The sequence below is a fragment of the Penicillium manginii genome (assembly GCF_028828005.1).
Source record: "Penicillium manginii strain IBT 31320 chromosome Unknown utg000005l:1.0-5665137.0:1.0-5668048.0, whole genome shotgun sequence".
NCBI classification, from domain to species: Eukaryota; Fungi; Ascomycota; class Eurotiomycetes; order Eurotiales; family Aspergillaceae; genus Penicillium; species Penicillium manginii.
This window is the reverse complement of record NW_026643106.1, coordinates 4,944,320-4,965,413: the sequence shown is the minus strand read 5'-3', so window position 1 is coordinate 4,965,413 and position 21,094 is coordinate 4,944,320. Positions and strand designations below refer to the sequence as shown.

At 48.8% G+C, this 21,094-nt stretch overlaps 6 protein-coding genes across 6 annotated transcripts; 4 read left to right on the top strand and 2 right to left on the bottom strand.

Annotated features, from left to right (window-relative positions):
- Positions 1-270: 270 nt before the first annotated feature.
- On the top strand, positions 271-2,103 carry nimT (putative tyrosine protein phosphatase MIH1; the record flags this gene model as incomplete). Its single annotated transcript, XM_057104834.1, has 4 exons — positions 271-515; positions 603-670; positions 853-949; positions 1,002-2,103. The coding sequence occupies 4 exons, from the start codon at positions 271-273 to the stop codon at positions 2,101-2,103; spliced, it is 1,512 nt and encodes a 503-aa protein (XP_056959791.1).
- A 2,208-nt stretch (positions 2,104-4,311) lies between these two features.
- Positions 4,312-5,734, top strand: N7533_008183 (uncharacterized protein; the record flags this gene model as incomplete). The annotated part of the gene is made up of 2 exons (XM_057104833.1): positions 4,312-5,623; positions 5,700-5,734. 2 exons carry the CDS (start codon positions 4,312-4,314, stop codon positions 5,732-5,734), a joined length of 1,347 nt encoding a protein of 448 aa, XP_056959790.1.
- Positions 5,735-6,591: 857 nt separating this feature from the next.
- N7533_008182 (DNA-directed DNA polymerase POL5) lies at positions 6,592-9,790 on the top strand (the record flags this gene model as incomplete). Its single annotated transcript, XM_057104832.1, has 4 exons — positions 6,592-6,945; positions 7,032-7,611; positions 7,677-8,800; positions 8,861-9,790. 4 exons carry the CDS (start codon positions 6,592-6,594, stop codon positions 9,788-9,790), a joined length of 2,988 nt encoding a protein of 995 aa, XP_056959789.1.
- A 3,394-nt stretch (positions 9,791-13,184) lies between these two features.
- N7533_008181 (lipid-binding SYLF domain-containing protein) lies at positions 13,185-14,409 on the top strand (the record flags this gene model as incomplete). The annotated part of the gene is made up of 3 exons (XM_057104831.1): positions 13,185-13,227; positions 13,277-13,374; positions 13,429-14,409. 3 exons carry the CDS (start codon positions 13,185-13,187, stop codon positions 14,407-14,409), a joined length of 1,122 nt encoding a protein of 373 aa, XP_056959788.1.
- A 365-nt stretch (positions 14,410-14,774) lies between these two features.
- N7533_008180 (uncharacterized protein) lies at positions 14,775-16,624 on the bottom strand (the record flags this gene model as incomplete). The annotated part of the gene is made up of 8 exons (XM_057104830.1): positions 14,775-15,031; positions 15,093-15,122; positions 15,179-15,293; positions 15,345-15,432; positions 15,482-15,746; positions 15,794-16,148; positions 16,209-16,297; positions 16,366-16,624. 8 exons carry the CDS (start codon positions 16,622-16,624, stop codon positions 14,775-14,777), a joined length of 1,458 nt encoding a protein of 485 aa, XP_056959787.1.
- A 2,026-nt stretch (positions 16,625-18,650) lies between these two features.
- On the bottom strand, positions 18,651-19,940 carry N7533_008179 (uncharacterized protein; the record flags this gene model as incomplete). The annotated part of the gene is made up of 1 exon (XM_057104829.1): positions 18,651-19,940. One exon carries the CDS (start codon positions 19,938-19,940, stop codon positions 18,651-18,653), a length of 1,290 nt encoding a protein of 429 aa, XP_056959786.1.
- Between the last annotated feature and the right edge of the window lie 1,154 nt (positions 19,941-21,094).

Genomic DNA, 21,094 nt, shown 5'->3' with positions numbered 1-21,094 from the left:
GGGATTTCAACCTCGTCATCGCCGGTCTTCGTGTACGGTCTTGGGTTTCAGGGTCACATTAGGTCATCACATTGCTTTTGGTCAACTTTGGAATTGTGCTGGAAAATATCCCGATCGTCCGGTCATTTTGTTTGTGGGAATTCGTGAAGACGGTGTCTCTGCTCTCCGCTGGAAGTGATCAATTCAAGTTGGAAATTGCTCGGGTTCGTTACGGGTTTACATGAGTCTATCTCGTCGTCGACTCCAACTATAGCACATCCACATCCAAATATGGAACATTCATCTCCATTGGCTGCTATGCAGCCTCCATCCATGATGTTTGGTCACTGTTTCCGGGCTGATGCCCCCACGTCATACCCGTCCTTGTCGGGATTCAACCAGAATAGCTTCAACTTCAAGGATCTGTCTATGAAGAAATCTGGCCCCGATTACTTCAATATGAACCCCCTCCACGGCTCGTCGCCCGCAGCTAGTCTGGCAGCCGACCTGTCGCAAAACTTCCACATTGACCAGAGGTTCGTTTTCATTGTTTGCTGGTGCGGTGCGGTGCTGCGCCGGCCAGAACAAACGAATGTATGGATCCTTGCTAACTCTATGAACAGCCCGCAGTTGGCCACACCCCGGCGGTCTTTGTTCTCGTCCAACATCTTGGGCCAAGCGAATTCTTATGGTAAGCAATCCTTGCAAACAAACAATCCATATTTGAAAAGTCACAGTACTGACACAATGAATAGACGACGTGATGACCACTCCCCCCCCCTGCCTCGTCGCCCGCTCCCGCCATGGACGTCATGGAGATGTCGCCGCTGCCGCACAAGAAGCCTGCCTATGTAGTGACTACTGAGATTGAAGTGCACTCCCCTTCACCTTTGGCGAGTCCGATCTACTCGCCTTCCTACTCCTCAGCCCCCAGCCCGCTAGAGGCCTCTCCCATGGAGGCTCCCGCCGAGTAAGAATACTTGCTGAAAGACTGTCGGACTGAATACTAACATGGGTTATAGACGTCGCCGACCTCACTTTCTCCGCCCCAGTTTGGCGAAGAGCAAAGCTCAGTCCTTCCAGCTCGGTATGACCCGTCCCACGCAGGAGAGCAAAGCACCACCATTCCGCTTCAACTCTGCGAAGACCTCCTTGAGCACCTCGACTTCCCTGGAGGACATGTTCGGTGACTCTCCCCCTCAAGAGAGATCTATCTCTCGTAACTCCTCGTCCAGCAGTCTGGCCCCGCCTCGTCTGCGGCCGCCTTTCTCTCACGCCCGTAGCACTGGGTCGCCTGCCAATTCCATCCGCAAGCCCGCTCACCCCTTGATGCGCCCACGCAAGCAGTGCCGCCGCTCTTTGAGTATGTTCGAACATCCCGCCGACGTTATCGCGAAACAAGAGGCCAAGGTAACAACAAATGCACCCCCACCGTCCATCAGTGACATCCAAAGTTCGCCCAGCCTCCAGCTGCCTCACTTTGTCCCCGAGGACAAGGCGGACTCATTGCCTCGCATCAACCAGACCACCCTCCTGGAGGTTCTGGATGGGAAGTTTAACGATTGTTTCGACAATGTGATTATTGTCGACTGTCGGTTCGAATACGAATATGAGGGCGGCCACATTGACGGCGCCATCAACTACAATGACAAAGACGCGCTGGCGGGGGATCTCTTCAACGGTCCCAAAGCTCGCACTGCTCTAATCCTACACTGTGAATACTCTGCGCATCGTGCGCCCATTATGGCCAAGTACATTCGTCACCAAGACCGCGCGGTCAATGTCGATACTTATCCCAATCTTACATACCCAGACATGTACATTCTGGATGGCGGATACAGCTCGTTCTTCGCTGCGCACCGGTCGTTCTGTTACCCGCAAAACTACGTCGAGATGAATGACAAAGAGCACCAGTTCGCCTGTGAGCGCGGACTTGGTAAGGTCAAGCAACGTTCCAAGCTGAACCGTGCCCAGACTTTCGCCTTTGGTCAACACTCGCCTCAAATGGAGGATAGCCCGACTGGCCGATGCCGCAATGATCGCGCAGATCGGCTCCTCTCCTCCCCCTTCGCCGAAAGCCCCGTGCCTCATCGCACCCCCGGCCGCCGTATGCTCTCTTACTGATTTCTCCTTGCATTGGTGATTTTCCAATGGCGCCTGGCGGATAACATGAAATTTTTGAATTGTTCTTGGAGCGAGTTGTTTCCATTGAGGCATATTGCATGGTGCCTTTTTTCTTCCTGGGTGGCTTTTTTTTTCCCTTCATCTTTTCTACTCTTCTCACACCCACCTCTTTCTCACCACAAAAGTTCGGTCCTGGCGCAATGGTCTTTCCTCTAAGCACTGGCTTGCGACTGAAGCTGCGCAGAGCGCGGCCTTCAACCGAATTTCCTTTCAACACTTTCATCTGACCGACCCGATATCAACCATCCCTTGATATCGTCTTTCATTCCTGGACTTCCATTTTTTTCTCCTTTCTCTCTACCCTTCAGAGTCCGATACGATACCCGCGATTCTTTTTCCTTTTTCCTTTCTCGATACGATATCCTGTTGCTCGACATTTCCACCTCGCATGGCTGACACCATCGCGTCGAGCACACGCAACGATACTGGGCAAATTCTCTTTCCTTCTTCACCCCCTGGTTTGCCCAGTGATGAACGACAGACTCGACACGAATCGAGCAATCCTCTCTCCTATGTTCCCGATGACACCAGTTGATAACGCGCCCGACGCCCCTGGCTCCTGCTCGGAAAAACCATTTCCTTTCCCTTCCTTGCTCTGCAGCAGCAACGGATCTCAACCAATCTACTACCCACATCAAGTGAAACGAAACGCTCACGAAAGCGTCTTCTAATCTGCCGTCCACTTGGGCGCATTCCGTTCTCTTCACAACCCTAATTCCCTTTCCACCATACTGCCCCTTTAATCACTTCCCTGTACAGTGGACCCCCGATCCTTTTCTCTTTCTTTGACTTCACAAACGCTATTAATCACATGATGTTCCGGAATGAATCTCCATTCCCCGCCTGTACCGAGTTGCATATCGAGCGAGAGTCTACTCATAACCTTCGAGAGCGCTTTTTTGACCATGATTTTTCCATCTTGTGGCATTGCGAGTGGGAGCGTGTTTTTTCATTTTCCTTTTTTCTTCATTTTCTTTGTTTGCATCGTTGCCTCATTTCCAGCCCGTCGGCTTTGATGATCCCTGCCGTACATTGCATTCGCGGGGACGATCGCTGGGGCTGGAGGGCACGGATTTGCATATCCATCGAACCGAACAGAACACATGACGAGTGGCTGTGCAAGCTGTACATACGAGAGCGATATTTGCCTGGCAGTGAGGATGGAGGTGCATCGAGACAACGATCACTGCTACTACTTCCAGTGGTGTTGTGGTGCACTCCAACTTGTTGGGACTTAATGGCTGGAGGGCCTCATGGAGGCTGCAGATAACTTCTTTTCCTTTTGTCGAGCAGAAATCCACCATTCTAATGAATTATTCCAATGAATTATCCAGAGTGTAGTAGTGGTAGTAGTACTCGTACTCATAGCAGCAGCAGCAGCAGCAGCAGCAGCAGTTGAGATAGCTAAGTATGAAACACTCATATCCCCCCGAGGCTGTACTCCGTACCTTACAAAGCTAACAAACAAAATTACACGATCGGCAAACCAGTGGATCTTCGTCTCCTCAGTTTATGACGATTGGCGGTTCACCAGACTCTCACGAGAATGTGAGCTTTCTGATTGGCCATACCCACACCTGCCAATGGATCCCTGTCAACCCTTCTTCCCCTTCCCTTTCTCTCTTCCCCCTCCGTGTTTCATTTGTTTCACGTTCTTTTCTTTTGCTTTTTGGGGGATCTCGACTCGTACTCTACTTTCGCTTCATTCTCGTATTCAGGCCGCCACTCGTTTATTGGCCTCGGACTCGACTCGACTCAATCCACACGCTGCTCGATCAACTCTCCACCTCTTCCCCTCAACCGTGCGTCGCGGTGCTTCGCCATCTTCGATGTGCAAATCTTAGCGAACCTTGCTGCCTGTTCCATCCTTTCGTTCATTCTGAGTGCTGCGCGAATTGGTTCGCCGGACCACCTGTTAGACAAGCTTATATCGCTGCGCCTGCCCCGCCAACTGTTCTATTTCTGGCATCGCTGGCCTCGCCGTTTACTACTAGTAGTGCTTATCGCGCCGCCTGAGACATTTCCATTAAACCCCGGATTTCATCGACTCAACTTACACTTACTCGACTTCTCGGAAGGCATGAAGAGTGCCATCTCCAACCAACTCTCCTCAATCCAATGATCGATTCCTCCTAGCACCCCTCAATCATGCATCTCCCCAATATGAGCCCCGTGGCTCAACCGATCTTTGCTCGCAGCATCACCTCTGAGTTCGAATCCGTCAACAGCTGGGATACGTGTATGGCCAAGTCCTGGTGCAAATGGCCCGTCATCGTCGGTATTATTGTCGGATCCGTCATCGTGATCGCAATCCTCGCCTGCGTGATCAACTGCATCTGCTGCGGCTACCAATGTTGTAAATGCTGCTGCGGCTGTTGCTGCCCCTCCGGCCGTCGCAGAAACAAGCAACCAAAATACTACGACGAGCCTCCCATTCACCAACCACCTCCTCCAGCCGCGAATCCAGTCTACCAATCCTCGCCCGCCCCTCCTGTATACCGCGGCGCTACACAGACCCAGCCCCAGACCGCAACCTTCGACACCCCGAAAACCGCAAATTCGCATGTTGACGAGGATGCGCTTCCCGCAATGCCCACCTGGGGCAACGCCGTGGACAAACATGTCGAAGACGACACCCACCATGAAGACGTGGAAATGAAACCATTGGACCGAAAACAGGGCGCTGGTACGCCCTTCCGCCCCGGCGGCAGCCCTGGCGGCGCGTACTCGGATTATACCAACGATCACAATGTCTCCGCTGGCGGCTATCGAGGCTTCAACCCAACAGACCCCTACGCGCGCCGCTCCCCAGGGCCCCAAGTCGCCCTGAACCCCACAGACCCATACGCACGCCGGTCCCCAGCTCCCCAAGCTGTATTCAACCCGACCGATCCCTACGCGCGCCGGTCCCCAGGCCCCCAAACAGCCTTGAACCCAACAGACCCCTACGCGCGCCGGTCCCCAGGCCCGCAAGCTGCCTACGCCGCAGCAACAGATCCCTACGCTCGCCGGTCCCCAGCACCGATAAACACCTTCGCTGCGGCGCAGGACCCATACGCCCGCCGGTCCCCAGCTCTCGCCTCCCCAGTCGGCGCCCCAAGCCCATACGACTCCCAGCCCTACCAAAGCTACGACAACTACCACGACGGCGGCAATGCCGGCTACCACGCCGTATCCTCGCCTTCACCCGTAGCTTACAACCCCCCACGCCCACGGCACAACCTACAACGCCGTCCCCACTGCCCTATCCCCGGCCGCGGATCCCCAGTACCAGCAGCAACAACCTGCCGGCTTCACCCGCCAGCCTTCCTTCGGCTCAAGCCAGTATCCACCCACATATACAACCCATCAGCCATACCGCAGCAACACTGCTTCACCGGGTGTGGCTTCCTCGCCCCCCGCCGCCTTCATATGCTACCTCGCCGCATGAGTATGCGTCCCATGAATATGGATCCCACGAGTACGTGGCCCCCGGTCCGGCTATTGGGACGGCCGTTTCTGAGCCCCGCGATAATCGCCCGCCGAGTTTGTTGCAGAGTGGACGGAAACCTGCGCCGAATACTTACCGTGATGTATAAGTGTGAATTGAGCATGAACATAGATTGTGGATATGCGCATCCTGCGATATGTCACTGCGTGCTCTGTATTGTATTCTGTCTCCCTTTGGTTTCAAAGTTGGATTGGACCGACCGGGTCGGGCGTCGAGTGCGTAGATACGACCTTTTTGACACATTGTTTTTGGAAATTCTTTTCTTTTCTTTTTCTCTCGTTGTTTCGACTCCCTCATTCCTTGGTTGGATTGGATTGGATTAGACCAGTCTGGACTGGACTGGACTGAACTGGACATGATTGGACATGATTCTGGATGAGGGAAAGCATTTGATACCATTGTTTTTTTTCTTCTTTTCTTTTCTCTCTTTTTCCTTCTTCCTCTTTTCACTTTTCATTTCTCGCCTCATGTATGTGCTTGGTTGATTCCTGCATTGTACATAAAATTCTTTTTTGGTTGCTCTTTTCGAGGATTTGATAGATTCGGATTGAGATGGGTTTTTTGCCCTATGAATTTCATGTTTCTTTTTCCATGATTATCATGTGATTGTGATTATACTGTTGCTTTTGATTTTTCGCCCTCTACATTTAGCTTAATCAGGGTAACTAGCCATCCAGGCTGGTTTTGTAATAGCCCTTGGTACATAACTAGTCGTATGTACATAGTAGTCTGCATTAATGCCTAAGTATGAAGGCACCAAACCTTATCCGCTTATCTCTCTACGCTAGTCCCAACGCGGTAACTCCCGAATTTTCTGCGGACAACTTCGCGCAACTCCGACCCTCCGACGAGTTGAGACCGTCCAAACAGCTCCAACGAAGCTGTAAAATCCCCCAACCACCCGAAGCAGGCATTGAAACCTGCCTCAACCCAGCAAGATGGGATTCAAACGCCGTCGCGAACACTACAACGTCGACACCAAGCTCGTAGAGATCTATGAAGATCTCGCCAGCGAGAAGGATGAGATCCGTCTCAAGGCTGCCCAGAACCTGATCTCGCAATTTACCCCGGACAAGGAACCTACCGATGAGCAGATCAAGAAGGTTCTCCAGCGACTGTTCCGCGGTCTCTGCAGTAGCCGTAAGGCTGCTCGTGTTGGATTCTCGGTTGCGCTCACCGAGCTCTTGACTCAGATCTTCTCTGTTAAGCGCGAGGATGCGGAGTTCCAATTTGAGGATGTGCTGAAGCTTTGGGAGTCGCTTTCTCATTCTGCGGGTAGTGAGTCGGGACAGGTACGTGGATTGATTTATCTCCATTGCCAGCTGATGCATGGCATTGTAACACTTCGAACTTCCCAGACTAATGGTATTCTACGCAGGAACAACGCGATCACCACTTTGGCCGCCTCTTCGGCGCCGAAGCCCTCATCAAATCCGGCGTCCTATTCCTCCCCATCACCCCCTTCACACAATGGACCCAGGTCCTGGATCTGCTTTTCGAGCTCGCCCAGAAGAAGTCCTGGCTTCGGGAGGAGTGTGGTTGGGTTCTGTACCGCTGCGTGTACGATCTCTCTGCACGACAGATGGACGCTAAGTACCTGGAAGCTGCCATTGAGCGCCTGTGCTCGTATGACCTTGCCCGCTCCCCGGAGGGTATTGCCGTTTGGCTCGCTGCGAAGGACATGTTCCCCAAGGCCGAGTACCCCGCCAAGGTTTGGAAACACGATGACCCGCTTGACACGAAGGAGCGCAACAGTCTATCGAAGATTATGAAGGAGTCTTCTGCGGAGGAGGCGGATGGGCAGAAGAGCAGCAAGTCTTCTGGTGTTTGGAACGCCAAGCTGCACTTTGCCTGGGATGCGGTTCTTTCTCGAACTAGCGATGGCAGCTCCAAGTCTTCCAAGAGCTCCAAGTCTGGCCGTTTGAGCTTTGCGGATTTCTGGACTGAGGTTGTTGACAGTGAGTACCCTCTGGCTCTATTTTACACTGGAAATAATGAACCCAAAACTAACGAATTTACCTAGACGGTCTGTTTGCCTCGGCCTCTTCTGAGGAACGCAAGTTCTGGGGTTTCCTTCTTTTCAACAAAGTCCTCAATGAGGGCTCGCCTCAGCAAGCGTCTCAGGTCTTCACTAAGAACCTCGTTCGCTGCTTGATGAACCAGCTTGCCGTTGAAGACCGTTACCTACACCGCATGGCCGTCAAGACTTCCAAGGCCATGCAAGCCCGCGTTTCCAAGGACCCTAGCTTTGCTGCCCCTGCTGTCCAGGGCTTGATGGGAACCGGCGGTGCCGTTCTCTTCGACCAAGTCACCAAGACTAAGACCGTGGAGAAGATCGTGGCCGATGCCAGCCCAGACGCGCTGAAGGAAATTGTCCCATTATTCGAGCAACTCATCAGCAAACCCGGTGCCGGCGATGACAAGAGCGCCGCAGCCGACCGCCAATTCGTTGCTGGTCTCCTCCTATCCATCGTGCGCGCGAAGGCTGCTACCGGTAACAATGACTCGGAGGAGGACTTCGAGTCTGTCCTCGAGCAGATCCTGTTCATCTTTGTACGATTCGCCTACTTCACAGATAAGAATGCCTCGTCGGCGCCGGAGCCGGCCGTGTCAGAGGCGACTCAGGAAATGCTGCGCAACAGGGTTTCCTCTTCTCTGAACAGTCTCCTCGCGTCGCAGAAATACGCCTCAACAATTCCCTACGCTGTTGTCAAGCAGATTCGCGACGGCGCAAAGTCCGGCGAGTTTGGAAAGTTCATCATCAACATCGATGATAAGTTGCAGGAGTCTGTTAAGACTGCCTTCAAGTCTCTGAAGAAGCTTTCCAGCAAGGAGAAGAAGGGCGAGGCCTCGAGCATGGCCGCTTTCAAGCTACTCTACTCCATGACGGTTCTGCAGGTGTATAACGGAGACGCCGATGCTGTGTCCATGCTGGATGAGTTGGAGCTCTGCTACACTCAGTTCCTAGGCGATGAAGCCTCTAAGAAGAACAAGAAGAGGGATACCTCAGATGCCTCGGATGCGCTGGTCGAAATCCTGCTGAGCTTCGCGTCCAAGCAGTCGCAGCTCTTCCGCCGTATGAGTGAGCAGGTTTTTGGTGCCTTTGCCGATCAAGTTACTGAGAACGGCTTGGAGTCTTTGATCTCGGTATGTTGTCTTACTTACCCTTTTTATTGTATTGATATTAGAGTTACTAACGTTTTCTAGATCCTGGAAGCCAAGGAAAGTCTGGCTGGCCAGCAAGAAATGTTCGACCAAGACGATGACGACGACGTCGAAGAAGACGAAGAATCCGGCTCAGACGCAGAAATGATGGATGTCGACGGCGAAGAAGACAGCGACGTCGAAGTCATCGAAGCCGGTGACGCCGACTCCGATTCCGACTCCGACGACGAAGAAGAAGAAGAGGAAGAGGAAGAAGAAGACGCCGCCGAAGTCGCCGCCTTCGAAGCCAAGCTCGCCGCCGCCCTCGGCACCCACCGCGCAGACCAAGATCTAAACGCCAACGACTCAGAAGAAGACTCAGACATGGACGACGACGAAATGGAACAAGTCGACGCCCAATTAGCCAACGTCTTCCGCGCCCGCCGTGACGCTGTCTCTCAACAAAAAGACAAGAAAGACGCAAAGTCCAACATGGTCAACTTCAAAAACCGCGTCCTGGACCTGCTAGAGATCTTCGTCAAGAAATCTCACTCCCGCCTGCTGACTCTGGATCTCCTCCTCCCCTTACTCCGTCTCACCCGCCGCTCGACCGTCAAGCAAATCGCCAACAAGGCCAACTCAGTGCTGCGCGAGTACACGAAGCTATGCAAGGGTTCCGCAGTGCCGAAGATCGCCGCCGACGACGAAGATGCCGAGGAAGGCGTCGAGGCTATCTGGGAATTACTCCGGAGTATCCACAAAGAAGCTGGACACAGTGGACCGCCTGCGCATGCGACGGCTGTTAGTCAGGCTTCGCTGTTGGTGGTGAAAGTACTTGTTGCGCATGATAAGGGTCTTGTTGCGGGTGCTGTGGATGTTTATGGGGAGACAAGGAAGGATATGCTTCTGAGTACTAAGTCGCATGTTCAGCCTTCTTTCTTTACGGATTGGAATAACTGGTGTGTTTCTGCCAGTAAGCAGTTGAAGAATTAGGTTGTGGTGGGGATGTGGAAAAGTGGGTGAGCGGAGGGGTTGTATAGGTAGATTGTACAGATTATTTCATGTTCAAAATCAAATGATTAAAAGTTTTATCAGATGCCCAGGTGGTCGTTGAAGTAGAGTTCCATACTTAATCTTGGAAGAGATGGCCGTGGATCAGTGTGGAGAGTCCATTCGGGCAAAGCCGTCCTAGAATGCTACCAACTTGAAGTCAATCAACTGGCCATTTGGACTTTTGGAAGATGCATGATCCCATCCAACCATAAAGATCACAGTCAACCAAATCCATTTTCCAAGTTTGAGTGTTTCGCAGATCAGAGTCCACAATTCTCACCGAGCCAAAAATGAAACCACTCTGAATGAATCGCATGGAAGCAACGTGAGACTAAAAGAGAGCCAATCACACAAAGTAAGTATAGACAACTCCCTTGATTCAGTTTGGAATGGAGAGGCGAAGAATGTGACCATCTCACTGGCTGGATCTATCTGAGCCGTTAAACTAAACCCCAAGTATCCTAGATCGCCATCCTGACCCCTCAATTGTCCGCTTCATCCTCTCAGCCGCAGTTGGAGATACGAGCAGGGCGCAGAACCCTGTCAGCCAAGATGAAGAGGTAGTAAAAGTTTGCGTCATTCGAAATGAGGGCCAATCATTATACACGGAGGGAGACTCCAGCCGTTATTCAGTTCGAAAACTGCTCTGATGCGCCCCCCTCCTTGAATTCGCAGCATCTAGCTGAGCCGTTATACTAAACCCCAAGTATACAAGATCGCCGTGCCGGCCACGTAGTTGTCAGATTCATTCTCTTAGCCGCAGGTGAGAACACGAGCAGGGCGCAGAACCCTGCTAGCCAAGATATTGATCTTATCTGAATTTGACGGGGCAAATGCGGGGCAACGGGCAGTGCTGAGGGGAATATCGTGTTTGACAGCGAAGACTGCTGATTCTGACCAATTGCGAGAAGTGGGAATGGCCCTGTCCACTGATTTGGTTTCAAATTAGCTAGGACACAGTGGACACCCCGATAGAGATGGCACGACTGAGCCGTAATTCTGCCTTGAACTGTTCCATATTCCTGCACCTCTTCGTAGTGCTGACATTGGCGTTCATTAGAGCGAATCACATGAGACGACTGTCGTCCTGTCCACTGATTCAGTTTCACCTCGAACGCCACTAATAGGACATTCCCGTTGAGCTGAGCCATGAATTTTTCGGGTATCAACCGACTCCCCAGGAAAATGTCGAGAAGAATTCGATTCATGATGGGCAGTGAATACCAGAAGTCACTTGCGTATGTTAGCCAGTCAGAGTAAGTGATGAAGACCGTACCCATTGATTTGGTTTCATTTTCGAAGCTAAGTCACGATGTGGTGACGAATCGACCGAGCCATAATCTTACTCTATAGGCAGCTAAAAACCAGACAGATGCCAAAGGAACTTTTGATGCCAAGGTAGGAGGGTATAGTAATACGCTGTGGCCAATCGATTTCGGTGGATGTAGCTCTCTCTACGGATTTAGTTTCATTCTGAGACTTTGATCATCGGTGTGGCGATGATCTGAACGAGCCAGTGTGTTTTGGGTATCCCTCAAAGCCCCCGAGAAGATGAGATCTGAAAATATGACAGAGAAAACTAAAATGACGTTGGATTCGAGGACTGTTCCTCAAAGACAATCTTCTATGAGAGTTTTAATAGTAGCTAGGCTGCGTTTAAACTGGAAAAAAGGTCCAAGATAGTAACAGTAATCACTAATCTCATTGTACGATATTAGTAGGTAGTCACTTACGACAGGCCGCTTTTTTACTGCGACGAGGCCCATGTGTGGGATAATGGATAACGAAGTAATCACAGAAAAGCTCATCAACAATACTTGCACTGTCCTTGCCCCAGAATTTCTTCAAGTATTTCTGTATCTTGTTCTTATCTTGGACAGTAGCCAGGATGTTGATTCTTAACCTTGAGGTGTTCTGCGAATTGGGTTCGAACCAAGGCGGATTTTGGAACACTATTATATTCTTTAGGTAAAGACAGCCCTTGATATCTAATGTTGGTTCTCATAGATTACGTTGGGGGTTTCTTTTATCGACTGAGGGCAACCACCCATATTTTCTTTCTGGGATGCCGACGGGATACCGACGGTAGAGACATGGGATGCCAGTGGGATACCGCATTCACGTTTGACCGTCTTACCCCAAATCATGTATGGAATTGCAATTGGACTCCAAGCGAAGCAACGATGAATATGACTAGTGATTATCTCCCATCTATCTCATCAATTCATCGCCTCTACACAAGGGTATGATTTCAAATACTACAGAACTTGAAAAATGGAATCTCAACACCATCGGATCTGTTGCAGTCTGTCGGCGTTTTACAGGTCGATCGTGATCAACGTTTATCTCGAAGCGCGCCCGCGCGATTGAATTCTCAACACGAACTAAATATGTGCCGAAAGTCAAACCTTCCAAGGAAGAGAGTATATTTCCGGTCTTCGGCGGATACATTGAAGTAAAGGTGAAGGTAGCATACAGCTTTTCAAACTTGAAGTTGAATAGTAGTAGAAATACCCAGGTTGTTGTTGAGTTATAACGTCGTAATTATTCGTATTTACTATGTGTTTTGGGGCGGCCAGCTCGGTAGTGAAACGTTTTAGTGAGCCACCCGTGGACCTAGCATCAAAATCAGCGTCTTTGATCACCGCTTTTGTCTCTTTTCCTCTCTTTCTAGACATACTAGTACGTCATCCCCAACCCGTCTATCTTCGACACATTCATCTCTAATAATTCGATTTGGAGGCAGTATACTATTTGAGGCGTTCAAGTGAAGTTGTGACAATCAGAGGTGTGGTAGGAGAGCAGAGGAATGTGAGTCGGAGAACGTGGAAGAGACGGCGTTGCGGACGGGTACTCTGAGCCCTGCTGACCGCTTTCTTAAGATAGTTTATTTATTACCAAAGCTGGAAATGATAGACGAAGCTATACTACTTAAGGTAATGTAATCTAGCACATTACAGTGGGGGGCCAAAATAACTCGTCCATATCCACAATTACATAGTGTTCTGCCGGCAGAATGCGCCCCGTTTTATGCATCTCCTGGCTTAAAGGGTACGTATCATAGGCTGTTGATGTAACACTAGGACGTAATTAGTTAGCTTAATAGCGGTGAGAAAGTGGAGATAGACGAGTTCTTTTGGCCTCCCTGTACCTATACTGTCCCACTTGCACTAACCAGTGCCATAATTAGCCCCCACGTCTGTGCGCTGACTCTAAACTTCGACAGCCCCTATCAGACTTTGAACCGGTTTATATTTTTCAGTTGGAGTACATGACTGCTCAAAGCTCGCGGTGCCGGTCTGTCTTGTTACGGTAGAGAAGAATTGTCGTCGCTATGAAGAATTCAATGCACAACCCATTGCCAGCCTCACTCTCTAGTAACTGACCTAGATGTTCCGCTTGAATTGCCCAATCTGACGTCTATAGGCGAGTGCAAAAAGGCCGCGGCAATCCTTGAATCATTTACCAACCCAAAGCTGAAAATCGATGGGAAAATTCCTCGGAAGATATTCGAGAGTGCAAAGGTAATCCACACTCACCAACATACTAGTATTCTCTGCAATCCGCTTACTCTTCAGGGAATTGCAATCTACACAGCCTTTAGAGTGGGCTTTCTGGGCTCTATCCGTTTTGGCTCAGGATTAATAGTTGCCCGGCGGCCTGATGGCAGCTGGACCGCGCCATCAGCAATAGCAATGGGCGGCGTCGGCGCAGGGGGTCAATTTGGTGCAGAGTTGACTGACTTCGTGTTTGTGCTTAACACAGATGCAGCGGTGAAGACATTCATGCAGTCTGGGTCTCTGACTCTAGGAGGAAATATCTCGATGGCTGTTGGTCCTGTTGGTCGAAGTGCCGAAGCCAGTGGTATTGTCGGGACTAAGAGTGCCGCTGGGGTCTTTGCGTATTCAAAGACCCGTGGCCTATATGGTGGTCTCACGGTCGAAGGTGGTGTTATCGTCGAACGTGCAGATGCGAATAAGAAGATTTACGGACGCAAAGTTCGTGCTAGAGAGCTGCTGGATGGATTGACTCCATCGCCCCCGGAAGCAGAGGTTCTCATGAAGGTCTTGAATGGGACTTTCTTCCCATTTGAGTCTGCCCAGACAAGAGATCAAGAGCAATCCCTTGATGGAGCTGAAGCTTCTGCGCAACCATCCGAGGCACAGCAGACCGAAGAAGCACAGCAGCCATCTGAGGCACAGCAGCCATCTGAGGCACAGCAGCCATCTGAGGCACAGCAGACCGATGAGGCACAGCAGCTGTCTGAGGCACAGCAGCCATCTGAGGCACAGCAGACCGATGAGGCACAAAGCATTGTCGAGGCGGAACGAGCCGTCGAATCGCAACAGAATAAAGACCCTTCTTTTGAAGAATTGAACCACATTACGACCAAACAAGGAGAGAAAGTAAACCATGACACCAAATCAACCAACAACATTTTACCCGCCTCTAAGCCAAACCAGCAGCAACCAATATCTACCGAGGAACATGTGACTGGTGACGCGAACACTGATTCCGAAAGGATTCATGAGAATCAAAAAGACACAGAGAAAAAATAATGGCAAAAATTTCACACTGTGATAACATGTCACCGGCCCCAGGATCGCGAGCGGGGCGAGGCCGGAGACGCACAGCCAGATCGTTTGTCCCATCGCACAGGCTTTGTCAACCCACTCTTGTATCTACTACATTCTCTTAAATCGAATAGTTTCTCCACACATATATTCCTCTGTCATCACCTCTCGCTAGGATTACGAAAAGTCACAAATGTAAAATTTGGGATAAGAGAGCGTGCACTCATTGTATCTGGCTGTTGCCTAGTCTTCAACCGGTCAAATATGGGAAATCTACTCCAGGGCTCCCGACCAACTACCCAAGACTCAAAACAAAGTTTCCACCTTCTGAGAAAGCTGTATAGCTACTACTAATTTTCGGCAGGATATACCACGATCCGATCCAAATCCGCACCTTTATAATCGAATCCGTTGTAGAGTCCGCCCACTGTAATGGTATTCGCTTTTCCTTTCTTCAATGTCAGCTGCAAGGGCGTCGAAAGAATTATTCCCTTGTGTGTATCTCTCTGGTATAGTGTTTGCATGCTTGACACATCTCCGTTAACAACGACGCTGCTGATCCGGCGTAGCTGCCATGAACCGCCTATTCTGTCAGGTGTTCCTCCAGCTAGGGACTTCATTAGAATATTGACCCAGACGTGCATAAATTTTAAAATGAGTCTACTTACGTTGATCACCAAATCCCATATCATCGATATCTAAAATTTCAATTAGTTAGACTTTGAGGCACATAAAATGAAAATCATAGACGTACTTTGGTAATAGAAAGATACCCATTGTGGTTTCCCTGACCCTTCGATATTCTCAAAAGTAATGGTACTATCGTTTCCGTAAATCCCAGTGAGAATAATACCATCATTCGCGAAGTTCTTTGAGGTTTATCAGTTGTGTACTTTATCTGGTGGTTTGTCCATACTTACAGCTTCCTGCCTATACGCATCCCCCGATGTTTTCGCATTTTGGGCACTGTATGACTTTCCCTTGACAGCGGACCATTCACCAGTTTTACTGGAGCAGTGTTAGTATTCGAAATTTTCATAAAAAAGGTCGCCCTTACACATCAAGGTCGTAAATATCATGCCAATTGAGTTCCAGCGACTTCTGCTTCTCGTCAACCTCAATCGGCAGCCAGATATAGCGGCTATCCCAGACAGAGTTTGAGTCCCACTGGTCTCCGATGTATAGGTAGGTCGTCTTCTTGGTTCCCTTTATTCTGAGAGTAAACCCAGACTGCGAATTGAAAGTTCTGGTGTTCAAAGGGGAGACAATAAACGGTTGAGACCACGGCCCACTCAGCGAGTCGGCCCGGAATGCTACCACATCTGGAAAATTAGATTGGAAAATAGCAATTCGGCGACCAGTATCTTACTATTAGGCCTATAACCTGTCTTGTGACTCATAAGAGCCCAGTAACTTTTCTCTGTTTGCATGATTGTCGGCGCCTCCAGATCAAACTTCGGAAACCGATAGACAACTTTTTCGAGGGAACTAAGATTTTTGTCGAAACTTGAAATGTAAACGTCCCGGCCTTCCACACTGTCCCCATTGGAGTAGAGGGCATATGTTTGATTATTTTTGTAATCTGTGAACATGCCAAAATCCTGGGACCAGTTTCCAAGAGGTGCCGTTGCATCGACAAATTTGTATGGCCCGCCAATCGTAGATGATACTGCATGGCCTTGGAGGAGAAGTCCATAGGTGGAGTTGTCGGCATGCCACCACATCTGTTAGGTCAGCCTCATCATTTGTCCATAAATTCCAGGCTAGGTCTGCCGCCGACATACATGATAATCATCAGTATCGGCGCTGTAGGCCACTTTTGGACGTTGGATTACATTCTTTGGCGATATGTAAGGATGTCCCTCAACCGGAGCTTAATATCATTAGAACAGAGATTCCGCCGACACGGCTGAGATAAAATTTCGCGGAAAGAAAACATACCCAAAGCCAATCTTTCCCAGGTCCATGTACTTAAGTCATCAGAACTGTAAACAGAAACACCTCCTCCCTCTGGCTGCGCTTCTGTTTTGTATTCGCCGAACCACCAGAATCGGGCAGACTTTTGATCAAAGGTAATGCCAGCTCCATGGGCGTTGATGATTGAACCGTTTGTGTCGAGCCATCTACCCCCAGGAACAATGTATTTGCAGTTCACTGGAGTGGCTAACAAAGCGGTGAGAAAGGCGCCTATTGCCCGCATTTCAATATAATATCACAGTAAAATCTGTAGAGCTAGGATAATTTGATCCTATTTAAAGATAGTACAAGATTTTTAAATTTTGTTATATTTATACTTATTCTGATGCACATGTCGGTCTTTGTTATGCCGAAATCGTGTGCCAATACTGCGGGGTAGCATAGGTGTAATTGCTTTCTTCTTGGCATGGGAACCAGCACCTTCGCTTAGAAGAATAACCACCCGGTTATCCCGATTCTGGAAAACTATTTCTCGTCAATCCCCAGCGAAGAAGAATATTTGAGTGCTAGCCAGCGGTTTAATTTATCCGAATCGTTTTACACCTTGGTGTATGATTAGGAAATTATAGCCATGCCCTTATAGATAATTTTTAACCGCGAATTCTTCCGCCTGGAGAAAAGCCTAATAGGGTTTTCTTGAAAACGCCCAGGAATTTTCTAAAAGATTGTCACTTCAGGACTCTCATAGTTTTTCTCGCCAAAGTTTTGGTTCCTAGGTTGTATCTGGTACGAGTCTTCAGTAAGAAAGCAATTTCACGAGTGTGAAAACTAGCTAGTTTCACAAGACTTCGCAGAAATTTACCGAGTAAAGAGTAAAGCTTAAACCAATCATCACCAGTGATTCGACAGAATAAGAAAAGAGTCTATTCTTTGCTGTATTTATTAGTCGATTGGAAAAAGATAAAATTTGAACGAACCGAGGTTGTTACTTTGGCGCTGATGCCTCAGTCCGATAGCATCTACCTAGGCATCCATATCTAGGCATATATCTAATAACTTCCCCCTCTCCTTCTTTCTCTCTCCCCAGTCTGATTACCTTGGTCCTTCACTACCACACGTTCTTCCGATTTGCGTATCATGGTCTCGTTGTGCCTGAGCTCCTCACCAAAATACAACATGCCGATGGAATTTTTAATAAATCAAATTAGATATTGATCATATGTGAGATTTGGAAAGATTCCTTTCGTTGCTGAGTCGAAAGTAACCTTATGTTTCATCTTCTCTACGTAGGTATGCTTTGAGGTCTTATCAGGAACATTTTGAATTATGAAAATGTTTCAGATGGTGTCGGGCTAAGCAACTTTCTTTCTCGCATCACGCCTACGAAGAGCACAGATACAACGAAGGTAATACCAGACAGGCTTTAGTAGAAAGAAGAAAATTGACAATCATAGACAAAAGAAAGAAGAAAAGAGTGAAGAAGCAGGAACTAGGTAGAGATGAATGTCGGGATGGATGCCACCCGATCAAGGTATCAGAGCAACGAAGAAAAACCCGCGTTTGTTACAGTTCCCTTGAATCCCAGAGAAAGCTACTACTCCGAGTCACCGTAGAGGTGATGCTTGTATGTCCAACAGGGGCACCGGCAGGAATCGTACCCTGGTAGCCTCTCTAAGCGAGGGACTTCAACTACAGAGAAATCAACGCCAAGGGTAACTTGAGGGAGGAGACTGATTCTTCCATCCTTCCTGTAGCGTAATGCAGATCGATTCCAGTTTAACCCGGCCTGAATTTTTGAGTTCTGAGATTGCGGGAAGTAGGATTGAGGACGGCGGGATTGCGGCTGATGTCACCTAAACTTTTCGCACGGATGTTGCTTTTATAGGCAATTTCACTTAGCGCCCGGGATAAAGGCCAGACTATGATAACTTGAAGTAGTCACCTCCGGGCTAGGCTTTTTCCGAGGCTTCATTATGAAACTAAAATCAGCTGACAGTTATGATGCATTCTAGGTATGATTGATGTACTAGCTAGTAGAATGGTAATTCGCTTCAATTACCTAAGTAATTTATTGATTCCACCTAAGCCCGCACAAATTGCCTGGTCAAATGAGAAAAGTGTTTAGTCATATTGACCAAGTTTTTTTCAAGACCCGAAATCTTTGGAGGATGAATGTTATATTTTATCTGACTATGCACCGCTAATATAGCACTTTTGGAATACATGAATATAAGACATGAGATGGAAAGGGGAAAAGCCAAACAGTCATTTTATACGGGGGAGAAGGATTCAACGTCGGAAAAAGATCATCATCGGGTTCCATATGTAGTACCAAGCTCTATCTCTTGACAGGTCTTTGTATCTGAAATATAACTTCGAATATACGTCCACTTGCTTGGAGAGTTGAAATAGTCGAAGGAGCTATAGTTGGAAGGAAAGCTTGATTTGACCCAAAGCGGGAGAAGTTCCCCTTCCGCAGCCGATACGGCAATTATTTGGGGCTTTTCAAGGATACTTTGGATGATGTTGGGTGTACGACGCATGCGGGGAGATTCTTCCTGCCGAGTTATGTGTCTTCCTTTGTCGCTCACATTGCCTTTCTCTCGTTGATTTGAATTGTTTCGACCGAGCAAAGTTCTCATCACGTCCTTTCGAGTCACGATTCCCAGAATTTGATTTCTTTCTTTGCGGCCGACGAGAAGAAGTTCGCATTTTCTTTCCTGGAAAATCTTCAGGAGATTCAATGAAGTAGTCTTAGCATGTATGACAGGAATTGGGATCCAGTCAAAGTTGTAAACTCGTCGACCGGATTTTGGGTTGTATTTGAGCAATTGTTTGACGGAAAGGAGCCCGATGATATCCTTACGGTTATCGGGTGCATGTATGGGAATTTTTGAAAAACCCCGAGCTTTGATACGCCTAAGTGTATATGAATCGACAATCGCGTTGGCAGGAAGAGAGAAGATATCGCTTATGGGTGTCATGATGCTTGTCGCCATTTCGTCCACTAGTCCAAGAGCACCTTGGACCATCCTCACTTCATCGGAGCGGATGCGGTCTCCGGGTTTTCCGAGTGTTTCATGAAGAGAAAACAATGTCATGAGGTCCGCCCTCTTGTATCCTGTAGAGTGGCTATCGCCGACGAATACATCCAGTAATTTTCCAACGGGCCATGCGACCGGAGCAAGGAGACGCATGCATACTGATACGAAAGGCGCCATATATGCGCCGATGTTGAGGGAGTAACGGGCACAAATGGATTGTGGTATGACTTCGCTGAATATGACGATCAGAATACTACTACCCAGTACCGCCGATAGTCCACCGCCAACAACTTGGTCTAATACGACCGGCAAAGCTTCGCTGGCAATGCAATTCCCAAGTAAAAGCGTCACAAGAATCCAATGTTTCCCTTGTGACAGGAGGGTGATGACCTCTTGCGCATTTTTCCGATCGGTGGCTTCGCCAGATAATGCGATCACTTGTAGATAAAGTTCGTCTTGAGTCATCAACGCAATAGTAAGGCCCGCGAAGACCCCGCTGATAAGAACAAGCGTGGCTGAAAGGGTTGAATTGAGCCATAGGTCTGTTTCTGCCATGTGCGTTGGGCTTTGGTCGGGGATAATGAGTGTAAATCAAGATCCGAGCGCTGAATTCGGCATTTAACAAGACGGAGGGGGGAATCTGTTCGGCAAATTGCCGCTTGTAACTGAAAATTCTAGTGCTACTTCTGTCAATAGTAATCACATCAACGCCACCAAGATGAGATTGTGCTAATTGTGCCGAGGGCTAACCAGTTGAGGCTAGAAGCTGAGAATCTAATCGAACTATAAAGGCAAGTGATCTCGTGCCAAGACAAATCCTAGACATGAGTGCACAGCAGGAGTACATATTGTGGAGTTCATTTTGCGACCAAGACGTTTCTGTCATAGGCGCAGAGTACATCCCTCGACTAAGATTGCTGAAACTCAGCGAGGGCCAGCAGATGTACCACGGGGTGCCAGAATCGGCGTTGAATGGTCCACGGCTCGGGGAGAGTGGGTACATATGGAGTCAAGCGAACGGGTGATGGCGAGAGTGGAGTCTGAACTTTTTGGATATTATACCGTTGGCCCTATAGAGCATCCGGTAAAACCATGCAAAGCATACGCATACGGGTCTTCCATATGTCAGAACTCAATGGCTCGCTTATGGGATCAATCAATGGATGTACGGAGTACCTTGCCCAAAGATTTCAGGTCTTTGTAGAATGTTTCGGGGATCCGCTGATACTTGGGACGTCATTTGGAGCGATTCGGCGGTTACAGTACGGAGTAATCAACCACTCTCAAAACTCACTTCATTGGTACCGATATGCATGTGGAATCTCCGATTCTGCCCGTGTACGACCAGTTCTATTGCTAGCTTCAAATTAGGCATTGGCACGTGTGACTACCTTTTTCTTCAAGCTAGACAATGGTTTCACATCCTCTCGTGCATCTTTCGTTCCAATCACCGCATAGGCACTTGATCTGGACTCTACATTTAGTGGTTGACAAATTCTCTTGTTTGTTTGTTTGGTTCATTTTCGTACCTCTCTGGGCTATAGGGCGAAGCGAGGAATAGCCTTGAGAGTTACGAGAATGAAATAAAACACACAAGCAAAATTCGACACTTGGAAAAGCGAATTTGCCGACCAGCACGTCCCCTTGGTTGTTCCTTTTCAGATGATGGACAATTGTGGGTAATGAAGCCCACTAATGTGAAAGATCTT